The sequence below is a fragment of the Triturus cristatus genome, chromosome 11 (genome assembly GCF_964204655.1).
Source record: "Triturus cristatus chromosome 11, aTriCri1.1, whole genome shotgun sequence".
In the NCBI taxonomy this organism is placed as follows: domain Eukaryota; kingdom Metazoa; phylum Chordata; class Amphibia; order Caudata; family Salamandridae; genus Triturus; species Triturus cristatus.
The window spans coordinates 263,425,112-263,443,811 of record NC_140594.1 but is presented as its reverse complement, the minus strand read 5'-3'; the positions used below and the strand labels follow the sequence as shown (position 1 = coordinate 263,443,811).

General features: G+C 46.8%; 1 protein-coding gene across 1 annotated transcript in view; it reads left to right on the top strand.

Moving 5' to 3' along the window:
* Nucleotides 1–18,700, top strand: part of PITPNB (phosphatidylinositol transfer protein beta) — a 624,814-nt gene that overhangs the window by 137,700 nt on the left and 468,414 nt on the right. Inside the window, exon 2 of the mRNA XM_085636212.1 lies at nt 5,366–5,396. Coding sequence (XP_085492338.1) covers nt 5,366–5,396 — 31 coding nt within the window. The remainder of the gene's footprint in view (nt 1–5,365; nt 5,397–18,700) is intronic.

The window sequence follows — 18,700 nt, the reverse complement described above, 5'->3', positions numbered from 1 at the left end:
ATCACTACCCATCTCCAGCCTCGGGGACTGAGTAAATTTTTTGCGGTGGAGAGGGCTCATAGAGTTCCCGGGGGAAGGCCGAAGGTCGGAGCCCCTCCGCGGCCTCTTATTGCCCGTATCTTTAATTTTCGGGACAGGGATGCAATTCTGCAAGCCTCCAGACTGCAAGGGCCGATTAAGTTGGAGAACATGGAGGTGAACTTTTATCCTGACTTCACCTAAGCGGTCCAGAAGCAGAGACTGAGCTTCTTGGGCGTCAAGCGGCGGCTTCGGGACATGCACTTAAAATACGCCATGCTCTTCCCGGCCAGGCTGCGGGTGGAGGTGGATGGTCGCACTCACTTTTTTGACCGTCCTGAAGCGGCCGGGGACTGGCTGGACTCTTTGTCTGGGGGTCGGGATCGGGATGGCGGGGGGGGGCTGCGGGAGGAGAAGGCCCACTGGACCGGGACTGAGGTGCTGATACTGGGACTCACTCTGGACGAAGATGCTGCCGCCTTCGGCCAAGCTTAGGGTCTCTCGTTTTTTGTACTCGTTCTCCCTCCTTTGTAGGTGGTGCGGGGTCTCGAAGGGGTACTCTTTCCTCCTCTAGGGGTTTACCTAGTTTCAACTATATAGGGGCGACAGGCACACTGCAAGTTGGGGGGGCTGTTTGGGCTCATGCAGGGGTGCAGGGAGGGGGGAGTTTTGTTGGGGCGGTTGGGTTGGGGTGGGGTGTTGTTCATTTGTACCACAAGGCAAAAATATTGTTGTGCTATTCCCAAAGTGCTCTCGGGGGGACGAGTGATGGCTTTCGTTTATGATGGGGGGTAGGGGACTGAGTCTTTTGTCCTGGAACGTTAATGGACTGGGGGACAGGATAAAACGAGGTGTGGTCCTGCAGTTCCTGAAACGAATTTCACCTGACATAGTTTTTCTGCAGGAGACGCACCTCATTGGCAACTCCTTTCGTGCTATGAACCGGCGGGGCTACCGCCTTCTGGCCCATTCGGGCTTCACGTCGGGTTCAAGGGGTGTGGGCATCATGGCCAAGACCTCGCTCCCGTTGGAAGTTGATGAGTTACTCCATGATGACAGGGGACGTTACACGGTTCTGGTGGGTAGAATGGAGGGCAGAGTGATTATTTTTGTTAATGTCTATGTCCCGCCAGGGTTGCAGACGACCACCTTTGCGGATCTGGGGCGCCTCCTCCTTGGCCTTCCGGAGGGGATCCTGGTGGTTGGGGGGGATTTTAACGCTGTGGTTTCCGGAATTGAGGACCGTCACCCCCCTAGGGATCTCCCCCGTGCCCAAGCGTGGTTGTCTGGCCTATTGGATGCCTTGGGGCTGGTGGACTGTTGGCGATTGAAACATCCTACGCAGAAACAGTACACTTTTCATTCCGGGGCCCATGGGAGTCTATCAAGACTAGACTATGTCCTGGTGCCGGCGGCGCATGCGGGGAGGATCGGGGAGGTGCGCCATTTGGCGCGGGGTATTTCAGACCACTCCCCGCTCTTATTGCACTTCGATATTCTCCCGGGGGGAGAGGGTAGGGTGGCCCCGATTAATCCCTGGTACCTGTGGGACCCCACCATTCGCGCAGAGTTGGTTAAGTCCCTTAAGCGATATTTTGATGATAATGTGGGGTCGGTGTCATCTGCGGTCTCGCTATGGGAGGCGTTTAAGACGGTGATTCGGGGGGATGCCCTGTCCCTTATTTCCCATTCTCGGAGGCGCGAGCGGGAGGAGATGATCCGTGTTGAAACTGAAATAACTGAGTTGGAGGGTGACCTCGAATGTGGGGTGACGGATGACAAATTACATGTCCTCCGACTCAAGCAGGCGGCCTATAAGGCCCTCGTCACGGAGGCGGCCAGGGGCCTCAGTAGAGAGCAACAGGGGAGACTGTATGATGTGGGTGATAAGGCTGGGAAATTGATTGCGTGGCTGGATAAAAAGGAGAGGGCGAGTCGAGTTGTCCCGTCGATTGAGAATCTGGATGGTGTGTGTGTCACGGAACCGGAAGAAATAGTCGATTGCTTTGCAGAATATCTCCGTGGGGTCTATTCCCCGGTGTCCTCCCGCTCGGAAGAGGATTCCCATGCCCTGCTCAGGGATATAGCGCTGCCTTCCCTTTCGGAGGAGGATAGAGTGTCGTTGGATGCCGCCCCAACCTCTGAAGAAATTGCTCTCGCCATACGCTCGGTCGCTTCCGGCAAGGCCATGGGTCCTAATGGTCTTCCCATCGAATTGTACAAGCTGCGACCGGATACGCTGGCGCCGCATCTCCGTGCGATGTTCCTCGCGGCCCGTTCGGCGGGTTCCCTCCCGCTAGACCAGCGTCTGGCTACTATCGTGGTCATTCACAAGGAGGGGAGGCCGCGGGACCGGGTCACGTCCTACCGGCCTATTTCGCTGCTGAATGCGGAGCACAAAATTCTCGCCAAGGTGTTGGCCAATCGGCTGGTTGGCGTGGTGTGCGATTTGATTCACCAGGATCAGTCCGGCTTTATCCCCCATCGCAACACTGCGCTTAACCTGCGGCGCTTGCATGGGGTGCTCGCGCGTGTCCCGTTTATACGGGAACCGGCCATTTTGGCATCCCTGGACGCCACTATGGCGTTTGACACACTTGAGTGGCCATATATTTGGGCGACACTGGCGAAGTTTGGGTTTGGCCCGGCATTCATTGGTTGGGTGAAATTGTTGTACTCGGGACCGCTAGCGCAGGTGGTTGTGAATGGTAGAGTGTCGGCTCCGTTTGAGCTGGGCAGGGGCACGCGCCAGGGCTGCCCATTATCACCGCTCCTCTTCGCGCTTGCCCTGGAGCCCCTGGCGGAGTGGCTGCGGTGGGAACCTTCTATTCGTGGTCTCCGATGGACCCCCGAGTATGAGGACCGCGTATCTCTTTACGCTGATGATATTCTTCTGTACCTGGCTTCCCCACGTAAATCACTGATAGTACTGGTTGATGTATTGCACTCATTTGGCCTCAACTCCGGCCTGGTCATCAACTGGGCTAAATCGTGTGTATATGTCCTCTCTGGGGAGGATCCTATCCTTCCGCGGGGTTGTCCTATTCAGATCGCCCCGCGGGGATTTAGGTACCTGGGTGTTTTCATTACCCTGGACGCGGAGGCCCGATCTAGCCAGAACTTGCTTCCCCCCCCTCCAGCGCCTGAAGGAGGACGTCGCGCGTTGGAAGCGCTTGCCGCTCTCGCCGCTCGGCCGGGCGGCATTGTTTAAGATGATGTCGCTGCCACGTTTCCTGTATGCTTTGCAGAATACAATGGACGTTGTCCCGGCGCGCTACTTTCGCGAGGTGGAGAGTTTGCAGCGCCGACTGTTTTGGGAGGGTCGGCCGCGTATCGCCCTGGCGAAGCTGACGCTCCCGTGGTACGATGGGGGGGTTGCCCTCCCAGATATCAAGCGATATTACTGGGCCTCCCAGCTGGCTGCGATCAATCACGGCCTTTACGGGCCCGCCCTAAACCCGGCCTTTGAGATGGATAAAATGTTACTGCCGGGCGGTGACTATAATCGGGCGCTTTATTCTAGCTCGCATGACGCGCGGCTGACGGGCCCCACGGGGGTCATGGTACGGGTGTGGCACACGGCTAATGTGGCGATGGGGTGGAAGGATCGCTTGACCCGGGCGACGCCACTATACGCATCTGAGCGGCTGGGCTCCCTGTGGACCTCGAAGGGCTTTGAGAAGTGGGACATGATAGGCATCAGCAGGGTGGGCGATCTCTGGACGAGGGGGGGATTTAAAACGTTCGATGTGCTGCAGACAGAATTCCAGCTGCAGGACAGGGAGTACTTTCGTTATATGCAGATCCGTCATGCGTTGTGCTCCGTATTTCCGGACGTTGCCTCCATCCCGGAGTACTCCCCGCTGGAGGATAGAGTGCTAGATGGGCATGTCCCGGACGGCACGATTTCATTAATTTACAAAAAGCTCATCAATGACCGTTCGGGACTGCTGACCGGCCTTCGTGAGGCGTGGGGGGCTGATGGATTGGAGCTGGATGACGAGGACTGGGTGTCTGCGGTGGCCTCCCAGAAAGAGGTGGCCATACCGGCTCGCCTTCGCTTCGTCCAGCTCAAGATACTCCATAGGGTCTATGTTACGGGGCCGAGTCTGATGCGTATGGGCTATGCTGTGGACGGGTTGTGTAAGCGTGGGTGTGGTTCTTTGGGGACCTTTCTTCATATTCTGTGGGAATGCCCGGAGGTGGTGCGATTCTGGCGTGGTGTGCATGAGGTTTTGCAGGTAGTTACGCATGTGCCGCTGTTGCCTGAGGCGAGGAGATGTCTTTTGAATGTATGGGAGCCAACCGACTACTCAGTGCCGCAGACGTGGTGGGCGACTCTGGGATATATGGTGGCCAAACGTGACATTGCGCAACTGTGGGGTTCCCAGAGGTCGCCGACTGTCTCGGCGTGGAAGGACAACATGGATTGGTGTATGTTTTGGGAAAAGGTGGTGTATGTTGCGAGAGGTAAGCCTGGGACGTGGGTGAAAGTATGGGGCCCCTGGAACGCTTACCGTGGGGGAATCTGTACCCCGCCGCTACTCCCTGATCCGTCACCGGCCCCGTCTCCTTAGCCTGTTTGTCTTCCCGGTTCTGGGCAATGAGTTTACTTAGTCCCCGTCCTGACCTATTCCCCCCCTCGATATTCCTATGAATCAATGGGGTCCCCCCCCTAGGGGAGCACATGCTGTTGTTTCCGACTGTGGGTTGCCTTGTGGACTTGCTTTTTTTTTGTTGTTATTTATATAAAAATGAAACCGTCATGTGGGGTCCGGAAGGTGTGGCTGCCAACGCCTCTTTCAACTCCTGTGAATTCCCTTTTTGCCGCAGCGTGCGTTCTATTGTCTGTATTACATGCTCCTTCTGTTTGCTAGCGGCCGGCCTGAAGGTTGTAGGCCCATCTTTGTATATTTTTTGGATTCTGTAATAAACGGTTTCAAAAAAAAAAAACAAACAAAAAAAAAACTTAAAGAATAAACTAAAAAAATGTTGTGACTTTTATACTCCTAAATCGTCAGCACTTAATGAAAAGCACGCTACTCTATTTTTTTCTGTAGGAATATCAAGGTGTTGTTTCGAAGTATGTAGTTCTTGTAATTATGTCCTATTAAATTGCGAGTAAGTAATCTGCCCCATTTTTATCAGTGAATCATTGATAAACCGTAATTGAGTGCCAAATGCTTATTTAATTTACTACTGAAAACTTAACCAAGCATTAAGCACAATGTGATTAAATGTGTACTTAAGTAGAGCAATCACTTGTAATTCGAAAGTGGTAAACCACACTAATCTAAACATGTATAGTGTTTACTTTATTTTAATTAGTCACTTTTTTTTCTTTCAGCCGTGTGGTTTTACCTTGCTCGGTGGAAGAGGTATGTCATCTGTATATTATGATTTTTTTCGGTATAGAAATCCTGGATACAAAGTATTTCTTTAGCAGTTCTCATTTGCGGACCTTTTCCATTGCCTGCACATGTACTTTTCACTTGCACAGCTACCTCTGTCATCTTTTCATTTTCACTTATGTGGCGTGCATGTATCCCCCTACAGACGTGTTTATTCTTGGGATGATAATGAATTATGTTGTCAACAAACTCCCTAGGGACATGTATCAGAGGTTTAGCAGGTAGGGCTGCACAACAAAGCTAATCTTCAGTCTTCTTTAACACTTTGTGTGTAATTTCACTTTTGGTGGTAGGTATATCACAGGTTTGTAGGTTCATCAGTGTGTGCCCTATTAAAAATATGTTCTGACCATTTGCTGTTCAGTAGTTCAAAACACAGGGACATTTTATTATATGTACAGTGTTTGCAACTGTAAAGCATTTCTGTTCTAGCCCACAACACTAGTTTCCAAAAATGTACACTTAGGCCCTGATTACTACTTGAGCGGATCAGCATGAACAATGTCATAGCTTTCGTAACAGAAAGTTTCAATTCTATTACGGACGCGAGGATTGGGCATTTCTTTCTTAATTCATCAGCAGCCATGTTAACCAACAGTAATCGACAAAGGACTTCATTTCCCATGATCCCTGGGAAACCATGAAGTTCTGGAGAAAAACAACTCCATCCAATCAGGAGTCTCCAGCCCCTGTAAATGGCGTTGCCCCTCATCGATCTTCCTCTTTCTTCCTGCGACAAAGCCGACCGTGGAAGATTCTCACTCCTGCGGCTGTGGAAGTTTAAAAAAAAAAAAATAATTCTTTACTTTTATTGAGAATAGCAAATCTACAACAGCAAGAATTACATGGAAAGGTCATAAATAGAATCATATCCAATTGATGAATAAAAGTCAGATTTAACAAAATGCCTTCCAGCACAATATCAAATTCATCTGTTAAGATATAGTGCACAGAGTTATCCTACCATACAATACAGCATATAAGATTAACTCCTGAGTCGAGCAAATGCATCTTCAAAGACTATTTACAGAACCGTGATCTTTCCTATCTGGAGATCCTCCTACCATTGATAGGAGGCCTCCCATTCCAGCAGGGGTCCCAGTATACTATTCCGCTTTTATTTACGCTTTTTCCCCCTTCCGCTCGTAAAGTGCCTTCTCTAGATTAAAAATAGATAAAAAGTAACCCCTGCATTGATGACATGTGGGAGGCCACAAATCCACCCATGCAAAAGAAACACATAATCAAAAGACTGCCATCGCGATAAGTTAGTTCTACCCCCGTCCCTTTGGATGCATCATCAATACCCAACATCATAACTTGCAGTGACTGGGTGATATTCTTTTTAAGGATTTCATTTAGAAATAGTACAATTTCAGCCGTAGGTACATTAAGGCAGGGACATGTACAAAACATATGAACCAGATCTGCATTTGGGTCTTGGCATCACGGGCATCTGATACCATCCGTCAGCCCCCCTCACCCTCCCGACTGGCTATCTTAGTGGGGGTAATGTATAGTTAAAAAATGGTCTTATAATGTTGGGTTTGCAAATTAGATGAGCACAAAATTGTGCTCCACATGTCTAAAGATTCCAGAAGGCATGAGCTTTCCACCTTCACTCTTAACCGCCACTTGCTCTCATTCTTTTCTAGATCATGCGGGATCCCTTCGATGTTCGATGAAACAGCCATATATTTGTGATATTGAATACCCCGTCTCCCTCGTCAGGATTTCCAAAAGGGGCATCTTGGCAAGGCCCACTATGCCCCCCACCTTTTTCAACAGAAAATCCCTGAGTTGTAAATATTAAAAAAAAAATCACGTGCTCCAATACTAAACTTAGTTTGGATCTCTGCAAAGGATGCCACATGTTCGCCCAAAAGCAGGTCTTCCAGCCTGCCTACAATGGCTTCTTCCCATTTCTGGAAACATCCATCATGAAATATTTCAGGCAGTTGGCTGTTCTAAAACAGCGGGTATACTGACTATACTTCCCTACCACCAGCTTCTTCGTGATCCCCGTCCAATTCCTAAATGCCGCCGTCATGATCTTAAATCGGGTTCTTTTATAATACCTTGGTTCAAATATTTTAGCAAACAACCTTTAACAGCAGTCCTCATTAATAATTCAAAAATTGATGGAACATGTCCCTCTTCCAGCTCCGTACCTACCCTAGTATCAAAAAGAGGATGCAAATATTGCAACACTGATGCTAAATAGTATAGTTTAGAATTCGACAGTGCCCAACCACCCCTTTCCCTGGGGAGGTACGAATACCTATTGGATCTCCTAACTTTCCCAAAAGATCAGATAAATCTAGCTACAACATCTCTATACTTTTAAACCAGGCGTTTCCAAATTCAAGAGGGATCGTGCGAAACAGATAGTCATTTTGGGAGAAATATAATTTTAACTAAATTACACCTACCCTTAGTAGAAAGGTTATTCCATCTTCCAAAGTCCTTTTTTGATTTTTCAATAATTGGGGAGAGGTTCAGTTCAACCACTTTTCCCAAATTGGCTGAAATAGTGACACCTAAACACTCGGCCTGATTCACCACTCGACTATCACGGGTGCCTGTAAATTGATTTGCCACTATTTGCATCTTATCCTTATTTAATGCATACCCGTAGTAGGCTCTGAATTCTTCACTTATTTTTTCCATTGCAAAAAGAGCTTTATCAGGGTCTCTTATAATGATTGCAACATTGTCTGCATAGGCTAGTACCTTAGTTTCCCACCCGTGTAAACATATCGGCATCGCATCAATAGAAACTTCCAGTTCACGCAATAGGGGGTCTATACATAAAGCAAGGGGGAAGCCAGGTAGCCCTACCTCGTACCTCTTTCTGTGTAGAAGGGCTGAGATTCCTGCCCAGTAATCGTAAATCGAGCTACTTGATTAAAATACATTACCCAAATTGCTTGGGTAAAGGACCCCCCCCTAATCAACAGGCTTCCAAGACGTCCACAGATATTCCCATGACACTCTGTCGAAAGCCTTCTCGGCTTCCAACATGACAGGCTCCCATCGGTTGTTGAAGATACTCCGTAGCATCGAACAACGTGATGATGCGCTACACATAATCCAACGTTCCCCTCCCTGGATTAAACCTGTGCTGCCAAATTGATACTAATTTATGAATAATCTGGCCTAGTCTATTTGCCAAAATTTTGACATAGAGTTTTATGTCGCCCTTTAACAACATGATTGGCCTATAAGAGCCTAAATCTATAGCTACCATGTCCTCTTTAAAAAAAACAATATTGGCATAATCCTATGAGCCTGGAAGGGGTTCTCCATGCCGTACCCCTTTAAATAACTCTGACCACTTAACCAAAAGTTCAGATGAAAAGGTTTTATAAAATTCTAATGGAATCGAGTCTGTTCCCACCACTTTTCCGGCTGGCAGGTCCCAAAGTGCAAGTTGGATTTCATCTATGGAGCATGACAGATACTGATTTAAAGCATCAGAACATGGTGCAGCTGAGGCTTTATATAATTTGGCATAGAATGCCCAGAAGGCATCTCTAATCTCTGCTTGATCTTTCACAGTGCAACTATGCTCATCCCTGATTTCATGGATGTAGCCTGCCACATGCTTTTACCTTGACCTGATCGCAAGCACCTGCCCCACCCTTTCATTATATCCGTAACATTCCTGTCTTCTGGCTACATATGTCCCTGCTGTCCTATTAGCCATACATTTATTCCGCTGAGACCTAATTATAACTATATGATTCACAGCAGGAGACACTTCTTGGCCAGGAGACACCGCATCTGCCAGGTCTGCCTCTACTAGTTTTTGATACAGCTCTCTAATCTGGTGCAAAGTGTGCTTTTGTTTTATAATACTGAAGCTTAGGGTTTCCCCTCTTACACCAGCTTTGAATGTATCCCAAACAACACCTGGGGAAGAGCTGCTCTTATTGTCTTTAAAGAATTCAGGACTCCAGCTATTCACTTGCTTTATATACTCCGAATCGAAGCTCTTCTCAAAGGTCCATTTCCTAGATGGCCTGTTCAATCCCTCCAAAACCAGCTCTAAAACAAGATGGTTATGGTCCGACATGAGCCTAGGATCGCGCTATATCTGTGCCCCCCACCAATCAGGGTGATAGTAAAAAGTAGTCCAGTCTCACGAAAGTTCCATGAGGAGCTGAATAATACGTAAACCCAGCATCATATAGTTTCAAATTAGCCCAAATATCAATTAGCCCGATTTCAGTCAAAAGATTTTTGAAGCTTCTAAAGGCCTGTGGTTTGCGGCTGGCATACTTCCCTGTATTCCCCTTTAACTCACCACCCCCTTTAACCCATTTAGATTGAAATCCCCCATAAAAACATATACAGGGCTGTCCAGGTGGGCAACTCTGTTGCTAAGAAGTTAAATAATGTGGGATAATCTAAAATAGGTGCGTAGAGTGAGCAAAGTGTAAAAGATCCCAAGCCATACTTGCACTCCCCCATCACCCATGCTTATCGGCAGCTTTACATCCGCTGCGGATGGTGTTCTCTTTTACTAAGACTGCCACCCTCTTAGTTCTTGCATCCTGAGGCACATATCAAAGAACTGCCAATCCCAAGGTGTCCAACAGGCCCTTATCTGCCCAGGCCGCCTGGGTTTCTTGAAGACAATAAATATTAGCTTTAAAAATCTTTTAGGGCCTCTTGAATGCTTCTCCTTTTAGTGATACAGTTTAACCCGCAGATGTTTATAGAAACGATACACAAATTAGCCATCCCCCTGATATTGCCCATCAACTACATAGTCAGTCTTCCATACACTCTTGCCCATCAGAGACCTATGACCCAGCTACATTATTGATTAATTTATTTTGGCATTTAAGTCTCGCCATCCATGATTCTTTAGCAGTCTGATCCATACAAATGCTTGATGTTTCTCAACTACCTTCAAAACCTGACCGGACCATTCCCCCCCCCCCCCCCCCCCCCCCCAAAGCCACCCACCCTTAACATCCACGCCCCACCCACTCCCCCCTTCCCTCCCCATCCATTAGAAGCAGCCAGATCACAAACCGGGTCGGAGTGAAGGAGGCTAAAAAAGGTGCAGCTGGTCCCCCCATGCCTACCACACCCCTCCCACCAGAGGGAAAAAAAATAAATAAAAAAAATAAGAATTACCTAAAAAACATATCAATCTTGCGGGATATCACATGTTATCAGCCCACTGTGTCACCCTCCTATCTAATATGGCCCTGTGGACAGCTTCTCTTCAAAGCATATATTAAGCATACATCAAGCAGTCCCTAGGGAAGTCAGGGATATTATCCAAGCCGGGACACTGGACTACCTAACCGCTTTATCAACCAATAATTCACTCAGATATTCTCGTGCTTGAATCTCTGAAGAAAAAAACCTGATATTGCCCTTTGCCAGGATTTACAGCCTGGCCGGAGCCAGTAAGTAGGCTTCAAACCATGCATCCTGAAAAGGCTTAATCAACTGGCGGATACGCCATCTGTGATCCACTGTTGTGTGACAGAAATCTGGGCGGACAAAGAAGGAGGAATCCCTAGACTTCCTTCTAGCCTCAGGTTGGGCTTTATCAAATATAGCTTGCCTCAGTAGGAAATTTCCAAAGAAATCCAGTATTGCCCTGGGTTTCCTCTGTTCCTCCTTATCCTGGCCCTTGCCATAGTCATGTATGTTCATGGGAAATGTGTGCACCCTCTGTACTTCTATATCCCAATTTTCCCAGACAATTCAGGGAATGATTTTTTAAATAAGTCCAACATGAAAGTTCTTATATCGTCTCCCTCTAACCTTTCCTCTATTCAAAGGAAGCTGAGGTTATTTAGTCTCTGACGATTTTCAAAATCTTCAAGCTTCCACATCCGAGAGTTGGGCATCCTGGGACTTAACTTGGTCCTTGACCGTAATAATCTCTGCATTGGCCACCTTCCTTCTAAGCAGTTCATCTTTTCACCAATTTCAATGCAGGATTTGCCAACTTTTATGATAGCCCCCTCCAGTTTTTTCGTTGCTTGTCTTGGTTGTCTTGGTTTTTTAACATCTGCCCCGGGCTCTGTGCGGTGCTTTTTGATTGATTCCAGGATCAAGCCCAGAGAGGGTCTCATGGATTCTCATCCCAGCCCTAGTTGGTCTGAAGACTGTAGGTTTGCAGAGACTTCCGTATTACCCATAATTCTAGTATGTGAATAGTCTCATTTTAACCCTATACTTGGTAGGGTTTTTATAGGGATCCAGGATGCCCTTTACGGGACCTATGCATTTCAGTGCTGTCTCAGGCTCTACCGTGATGCTTTCATCTGTTAAGGAGGTGCTAGATCCATCATTGCTCAGATTAGATTTATAGGCATCCGAGCCAGAGCCATCTATCGGAGAGATTTTTTTTATCAGCCCTTTCCGCCGTATTTTTGAATAAGCTACTACCTCGCGATCTGATACTCCGCACGGATCCCAGGTCAAGTTTAGCACTTAGCTGCTGACTTAAAGCATCACAACTTGCGGCGCTCTCCTGCGCCCCTGACTCAGCAGGTATGGATCTCCCACCACCCCCCGGGAGGGTTGAGGCTCCCGCTGTTAGCCTCTACGCCTGTTTCTTAGAAAGCAGCTCCACTCCACTGCTATTATCAACCAAACCAGGCTCGATAGAAAGCTGGTATTCCCCTTTCTCAGCCGAGGGGCCCTGGAAGGGTTGGGGGGGGGGGTCAAATTAGCCAGTGCATTTTTTATTTGAAACATTTCCGTAATTGCTGGTTGTGGAGTAGCGGAAGGAGCACATGCATTGCCCAGTTCGAAGGGTGCAGCAGACGAGGACAGGGGCTTCCCACTTGGACATATAAAGTGTCTCCCAAATTCTTCTTCCATACTGCCCCCAAGCTATTGGGCCGGTATTTCACAGTTCGCGAATCAGTGAGCAGTCGGGACCTCGGAGGGAAGCCCCTGGAATACTCAAAGCGCAACAGCCAAAACTACAACCACAGAAGAGCCACAGCCTTCTCCCCATGTCGATTTCTTGACTTGGATATCACCGCCATTGCAGTTGTTCGTCCTCTGGTGAAAGAGCAGATGAGAAGTGCGGGCCGCCCCACACCTAAGCAGTTGCCAACTTGCCTCGGAAACGATTTAAAGGTTCACTCCTGTTGAGAAGTCAACCCTGGAAGATTGTATTCCTGTTTAGAAGACTCCCACCCTGTATGTCCGAAAACATTAATGAATACAAAGCAAAGGACTGTGGTTTTTAGCACAAAGCAAACAGAACTAAGCAACAAGTCATTAGAGACATCTGGAAATAATGTTTTACTTACGCCCAGATGTAGATCCAGTAACCCAGGCGGGTAATGATTAATCAGTGGGCGGGCTAATCCTCGCCTCCTTGTCCTTAATAGAATTTAAACTTTCCATTACGAAAGCTAGGAAATATTTAATTCTATTTCAGGACATAGGCGCGGATTAGTCTTGTTCAAAGCTTATCCACCACCAGAACCGCAATGGAGGAGACTGGCTTAAAGTAGTACCTCTCAAGGTTGAATCTGAAGACCAGTCTGCTGCATTCAAAATATCCTCAGAGCGAGCTCCTAACACAAAAGCTTCGAGTTGAATGCACGCCAAAAACTTTGGTATCAATGCCAGCCTCCAGCATAATCCACCGAACCCATCTCACTATGGTTGGATGAGACTGCCTTAAAGGGTTTCCTCAGCGCAATCAGCAGCTGCTGCTTCCCTTGAGGCAGCAGCTCTGCTGTCATTACCTCATAGGTCTTAATGCACCTCACCACTCAGTTTGGTAACCTCCTGGAAAGCCGGGTAAGAAGTCAACAGAGATTGGCACTTCGTACAACAAGTGACATGGAAAGTAACCCCAGCAGGAGTGAAGGACTGTCCTGTAACATCCAGGGCATTGACGTCCGACACTCTCCTGCAAGAGATGAGACACAAAAACATCACCAACTTGGCCTATAGTTACTTACGAGAGAGTTGATTATTGCTTGGCCATCCTGACAATAAATTCAAAACCTTATTCACATCCTAAAGGATGGAATACCTAGGTTCAGGTGGGATGGACAGCTGGATCCCGTGGAGCAATTTCCAGACTAGCGGTTGCTCCCCAATAGGAAGGTCCACCACTTTCATGGCTTGCCGAGATCGCGGACCGAAAGGTATTAACTGAGCGATAAGCCATCCCTTCAGAGGCAAGGGCAAGGGAGGCTAGGAAGTTGAGGACGTGAACAAAGTCTGCCCCCACAGGATTCAAACTCCGTCATAGACACCAGCCCATTCAGCGAGACCAGGCGAATCGGTATCTTTTAACTGTACCTTCTGCCCTAGTGTTGGAGAGGAGGTCCTGAAGAACCAGAACCTTATGGGCCTGGCAGCGCAGGGTACGCCTTAATCTCCTGGGTTCTCCTGCTTCAGCTAACAGAGACACGGGGACACTCTGTCTGCGTAAAGATCAGATTTAATAGCTGCAGCTAGTACAGTTGTCCTAGAAGTACACACGGTATGTTCTCAGGAGACTGCCACTTCACTCCGTGGCGCACAATCTTATATAGTACATAGATGGCATATAGATTAACCAGAAATACACCCAATACATACATGAAGAACCAATAAGGGTAGTTCGAAAACAAAACGTAACCAATAGAAAGAGTTTAAAAATAAGGTATCGAGTAACCCGAAGAAGCTCTCCTCCAACTTTATTAGTCACCCCTCCTCACAGGTTAATTTATTAACGTGTCTGCAACTGACTTGCAGGTGGCAAGATACATATGTGTGTTTTGGAGGACAGTTGTGAAACGAGAGAATATGAGCAGAGAACAGCGAAGGCCAGAAGATAAGATAAAGTCAGAGGAGAATAGTGTGAACCAACAGATAGTTGAGACAGGGGTTAGGAAAACCAGACAGGGATTAGTGTACTCGGCCAGTCCCTAACACCAGCTTTGTAAACCGAGGCAGAAGGCTATTTTGACACGATACCGCAGGAAAAGCAGAAAAGACTTCGTTTGTCGTGCTGCCTGAGTGAGGGCAACATAAAATGGCAGAATACAAAATGGCGGGTCAATACGATCGAGATCGAAAATCGAACTTCCTCAGACCCTCCTTTTGCCAGAACTCAGGCAATAATACACAGACTCATGTTAATCTATGTCGATGTCAATGGCCATGAGGTCATCAAGCTGTTGTTGCAACATCATTTTAATATTCTCTGTTCTCTGTGACTTTGGTTTTGGGATGCACACAGTAGCACAAAGTCCGCAGATGGCGGGGCCACAGTGCATACAAAGACAACAAGAGAAAATGATGGCCAAAACCATTCCAAGGAATGTTAATACCTTCCATCCCCACTTAGACAGTAGTCCCCAAAACCACCCCAATAACGACCTATCTCCTTCATCCTGATGAATCGACTCGGAGATTACATGTAATTTAGAGATGGCTTGGTATACTGTTGGAGCATCATCAGGTATATAAATACAGCAACTAGATCTGATCAATTTACAGACTCCACCACGGTCCGCAAGTATAACATCTAAGGCAACTCGGTTCTGTAATGTCATAAGACGATCCGCCTGTAGTTCCGCTGTGATATTACTCAAAGCTCCTACAGTGATGTCTATAGTGGTCTCTACAACACGAACTAGTTGTCTCATATTCCTGCTGTTTGCCATAGGACCCCAAAAAGGAAGAAATCCTTTGAGGAAGTCTCCTCCCTCTTGTCCTGCTGTGTCTTTGGAATCAATAATTCCTCTGCTATATCTATTTTTATGATGGTTTGAAGAAGCAGTGTATGTAGGGGGAAGAAGAAAAGCTATATAGCATGTTCCAGAAAAACCAGTCGGCAACCAAGTATAGGCTCTATCGTGACAGATAAAATACGTGCCCGGGGATGGTACTAACGGCGGCGAATTCTGAGATGAGTGGATGTACGTATGGGAACAAAAGCTTCTTCTCTGTTCGGTGTCAGTAGTCTGGCCAGTTATGTGCAAACAGAAATTTCCTTGATGAGTTATAGTCCAAATTGGCGGAGATTTTCCCTGTTTAACCTTATCACTAAGGCTAGTGATATAATGAGTGACGTTCCAATTAGTGTATGCTTTTCTCTCATCAATAGAAATGTTACTATTCTCCATGATTTTAGCCATAGCTACCATTCCCTTTATCAATGAACTATGACTGAAATCTGGTCCACCAATATAAGAACTGACAGGTCGTTTAAATCGGCTTTGATAGGCGTTAGAGAATATTACAAAATAAGCCCAAGCAGAACCTTCATAAGAGAATGGAAGGACTAAATATTGCGTCCCTTTTTCTGTGGTATGAGGCATAAGTCCACATACCCAACAGTCGGTTGTATTAATTACTAATTGGTGTTGGTGTAATAGCTGGATAAATGAATTATTGTAATATTAGGTTCTTCTGATGAGTTCATGTTGAGGAAGTGTATGAAATAGATGTGGAGAGATAGTAGAATAAGAAGGTAAAGAGATAGGAGAAGGGACAACTTTTTGCTGCATAGCATGAACAATCCAACCTATACACGCCAATAAGATACACAATAATATAAAAGCACATAGAATTATACCACAACGACTATACATCAATTTGTAATATTTTTCTTTCATCTTGTCCTTGTTCTCTCTTACTCCTAATGTAGTCTCCATCTTCTAAGTGGATGCTCACGGCAATCTTCCTCAACCACTTGGTTATGATTATCTGCCGTCCTATGACACTGCACGTCCTGTAGACCTATTGTCACTACTCAGGTCACAACCAAGACTCCTACCGTGACCCTGCAACCGGGATAGATACTACATGGAAGAGAGAATCTCAAGTTTTCTTCTTCAGTCTAGGTCTTAAATCGTAATGAGCTTTATCAGGTACAGTCTGATCCTGAAACAATGTTTGTGGATTTGTGGCATTCAAGCGAAGATGTGGTGGTACAGCTTCTTGGAGAATGTCGTCATTTTCTTTTTCTGACAGTGTTCCATTCAGGCGTGCATCACTAAAAGGTTTGAATCGGGAAACCTCGCTTTCAGAGTCACTTATACCCTTACGGACCTACTGATCAAAGGGCAAAGGCAAAGGCACCTTCTTGCAGTGCACGCCGTGAATGCAGTTCTTCTTTCCCTCAACTTTCACTGCTGTATGGGTGGTTAAGAGAACCTGTCGAGGTTCTCTCCAGCGAGGCTCCAAATTCTTCGTCCTTTGGAAATTCTTCACACAAACCCAGTCACCTGGTTGGATGGAATGACCTGGGTCTGTGGAGGCCTCTGGCAAAGCGCTCTGAACCTGTTGATGGAGAACACACAATTTAGTTGTGAGGTCGTGCAAATAATCAATCAGCATTGGGTATGGTGTGTCAGAATAATTTCTGGGGCGAGGGACTCCCCATACATTAGCTGGGCGTCCGAAAACAACCTCGTAAGGGCTAAGTCCCAAACGAGAATGCACAGCCGTTCTGGTGGATAGAGGAGCCAAAGGTAGGGCATCAGGCCAATTAAGACCTTTACTGGCTTGTACTTTAGCAAGCTTGAGTTTTAGAGTACCATGTCTTTCAGGGGGTAAGCCTCTATCCATCTGGAAAAGGCACATACTACCACTAAAACATATTTGAGATTGTTGCATCGTCTCATGTGAATGTAATCGATTTGCAACACCTCAAATGGATAGGTCGGAGGAGCAAAGTGACCTGCTGTAGTTGGGGTTCCCTTTCCTGGATTGTACATTAAGCAAATAATACAATGTTTCACTACACTATCTGCACACTTTGGTATTCCCTCATTCTGCCATACTGGAGCCAGAAGCTTGTATATTCCTTTCGCACTTAGGTGGGCTGGACCATGCGCCATAGTAACTACAGGTAGTACATAGGCATCTGGTATCAGCCAACGTTGGTGCTCTGACAATTCTACCCAACATCCCATCTCATCTAACATTCCTGTACTTTCTTTCCACTTACTCAACTCTTTCTCTGTAGCCTCTTCTTGAATTGCCTTCACACTTTCTACTGTGTCCTCATACATTCCTCTTTCTCTGACCCAATTTGCAGGGCCCGCAACATACATGCGACTTGTAGCATCTCTGGCTGTCCTTTTCGCTACCTCGTCCGCAAATGCATTCCCGCGACCAACATCGTCCGTAATCTTCTTATGCGCACTACACTTCACAATTGCTATCTGGGTAGGTAAAGCTAGTGACTCAAGAAGGTCAGTCACCAACTGACCTTGCTGTATTTTAGTGCCGTGGGAGGTAAAGAATCCTCTTTCTTTCCACAGACGCCCGAAATTGAACGCCACACCAAAAGCGTACTGGCTATCGGTATACACGTTCACTCTTTTTCCTTTGGATAACATACACGCTCTGGTTAAAGCTATCAGTTCAGCTGCTTGAGCTGAATTATGTCTGATGCGTGCTGTCTCCACGATTGTATACAAGGTAGTAACAGCATAGGCTTAAGTTGTCTCTCCATTAGGAAGCTTAAAACAAGAACCATCCACCCATAGCATTCCATCCGGATTCACTAATGGCGTATCTGTTAAGTCAATTCTACCTTTTGTCTCTTCCTCAGTACGGAGGAAACAATCATGTTGTTCTTGAACACCTTTTTCTTCTGGAAGAGGCAACAAAGAAGCTGGATTTAAAGTGTTACATCGTTTAATGTGTACGTGACTAGCCAAGAGCGTCAGCTCATATCCAGACAAATGAGCACTCGTAAGATGCTGCGTTTTTGTTCTATTTAGCAAGGTATCCACTGCATGTGGCACCATAACAATGAGAGTATTATCTAGCACCACTCCAGCCGACTGACGAATAGAAATTGCTGCTGCTGCTGTCGCTTTAAGACAACTAGGCAATGCTTTAGCTACAGGATCTAACGTAGCCGAGAAATAGGCACATGGTCGCTGTTTATCTCCAAATTGCTGCGTTAAGACTGACAACGCGCAACCTTCTCTTTCATGAACATAGAGCGTGAAAGGCTTACTGTAATTAGGAGTACCTAATACAGGAGCAGAACACAGAGCAGCACGTAAATCAGTAAAAAAAAGATGGCCCAAGTAGGTAACCTCTTGGCGAACATATTGTAGCTTAGAAGGTGAAACCTTATGATCAAGATCTGATAAGTGATGCAACAATGCAACAGTCACATTCTTACATATATCCTCTGAATCAGCAGCGATTAACAAGTCGTCCATGTACTGAATAAGAGTAGCACCAGACGGCAAAGAAAAGGTATCAAGACGACATTTCAGAGCTTGACTATAAATAGAGGGACTTTC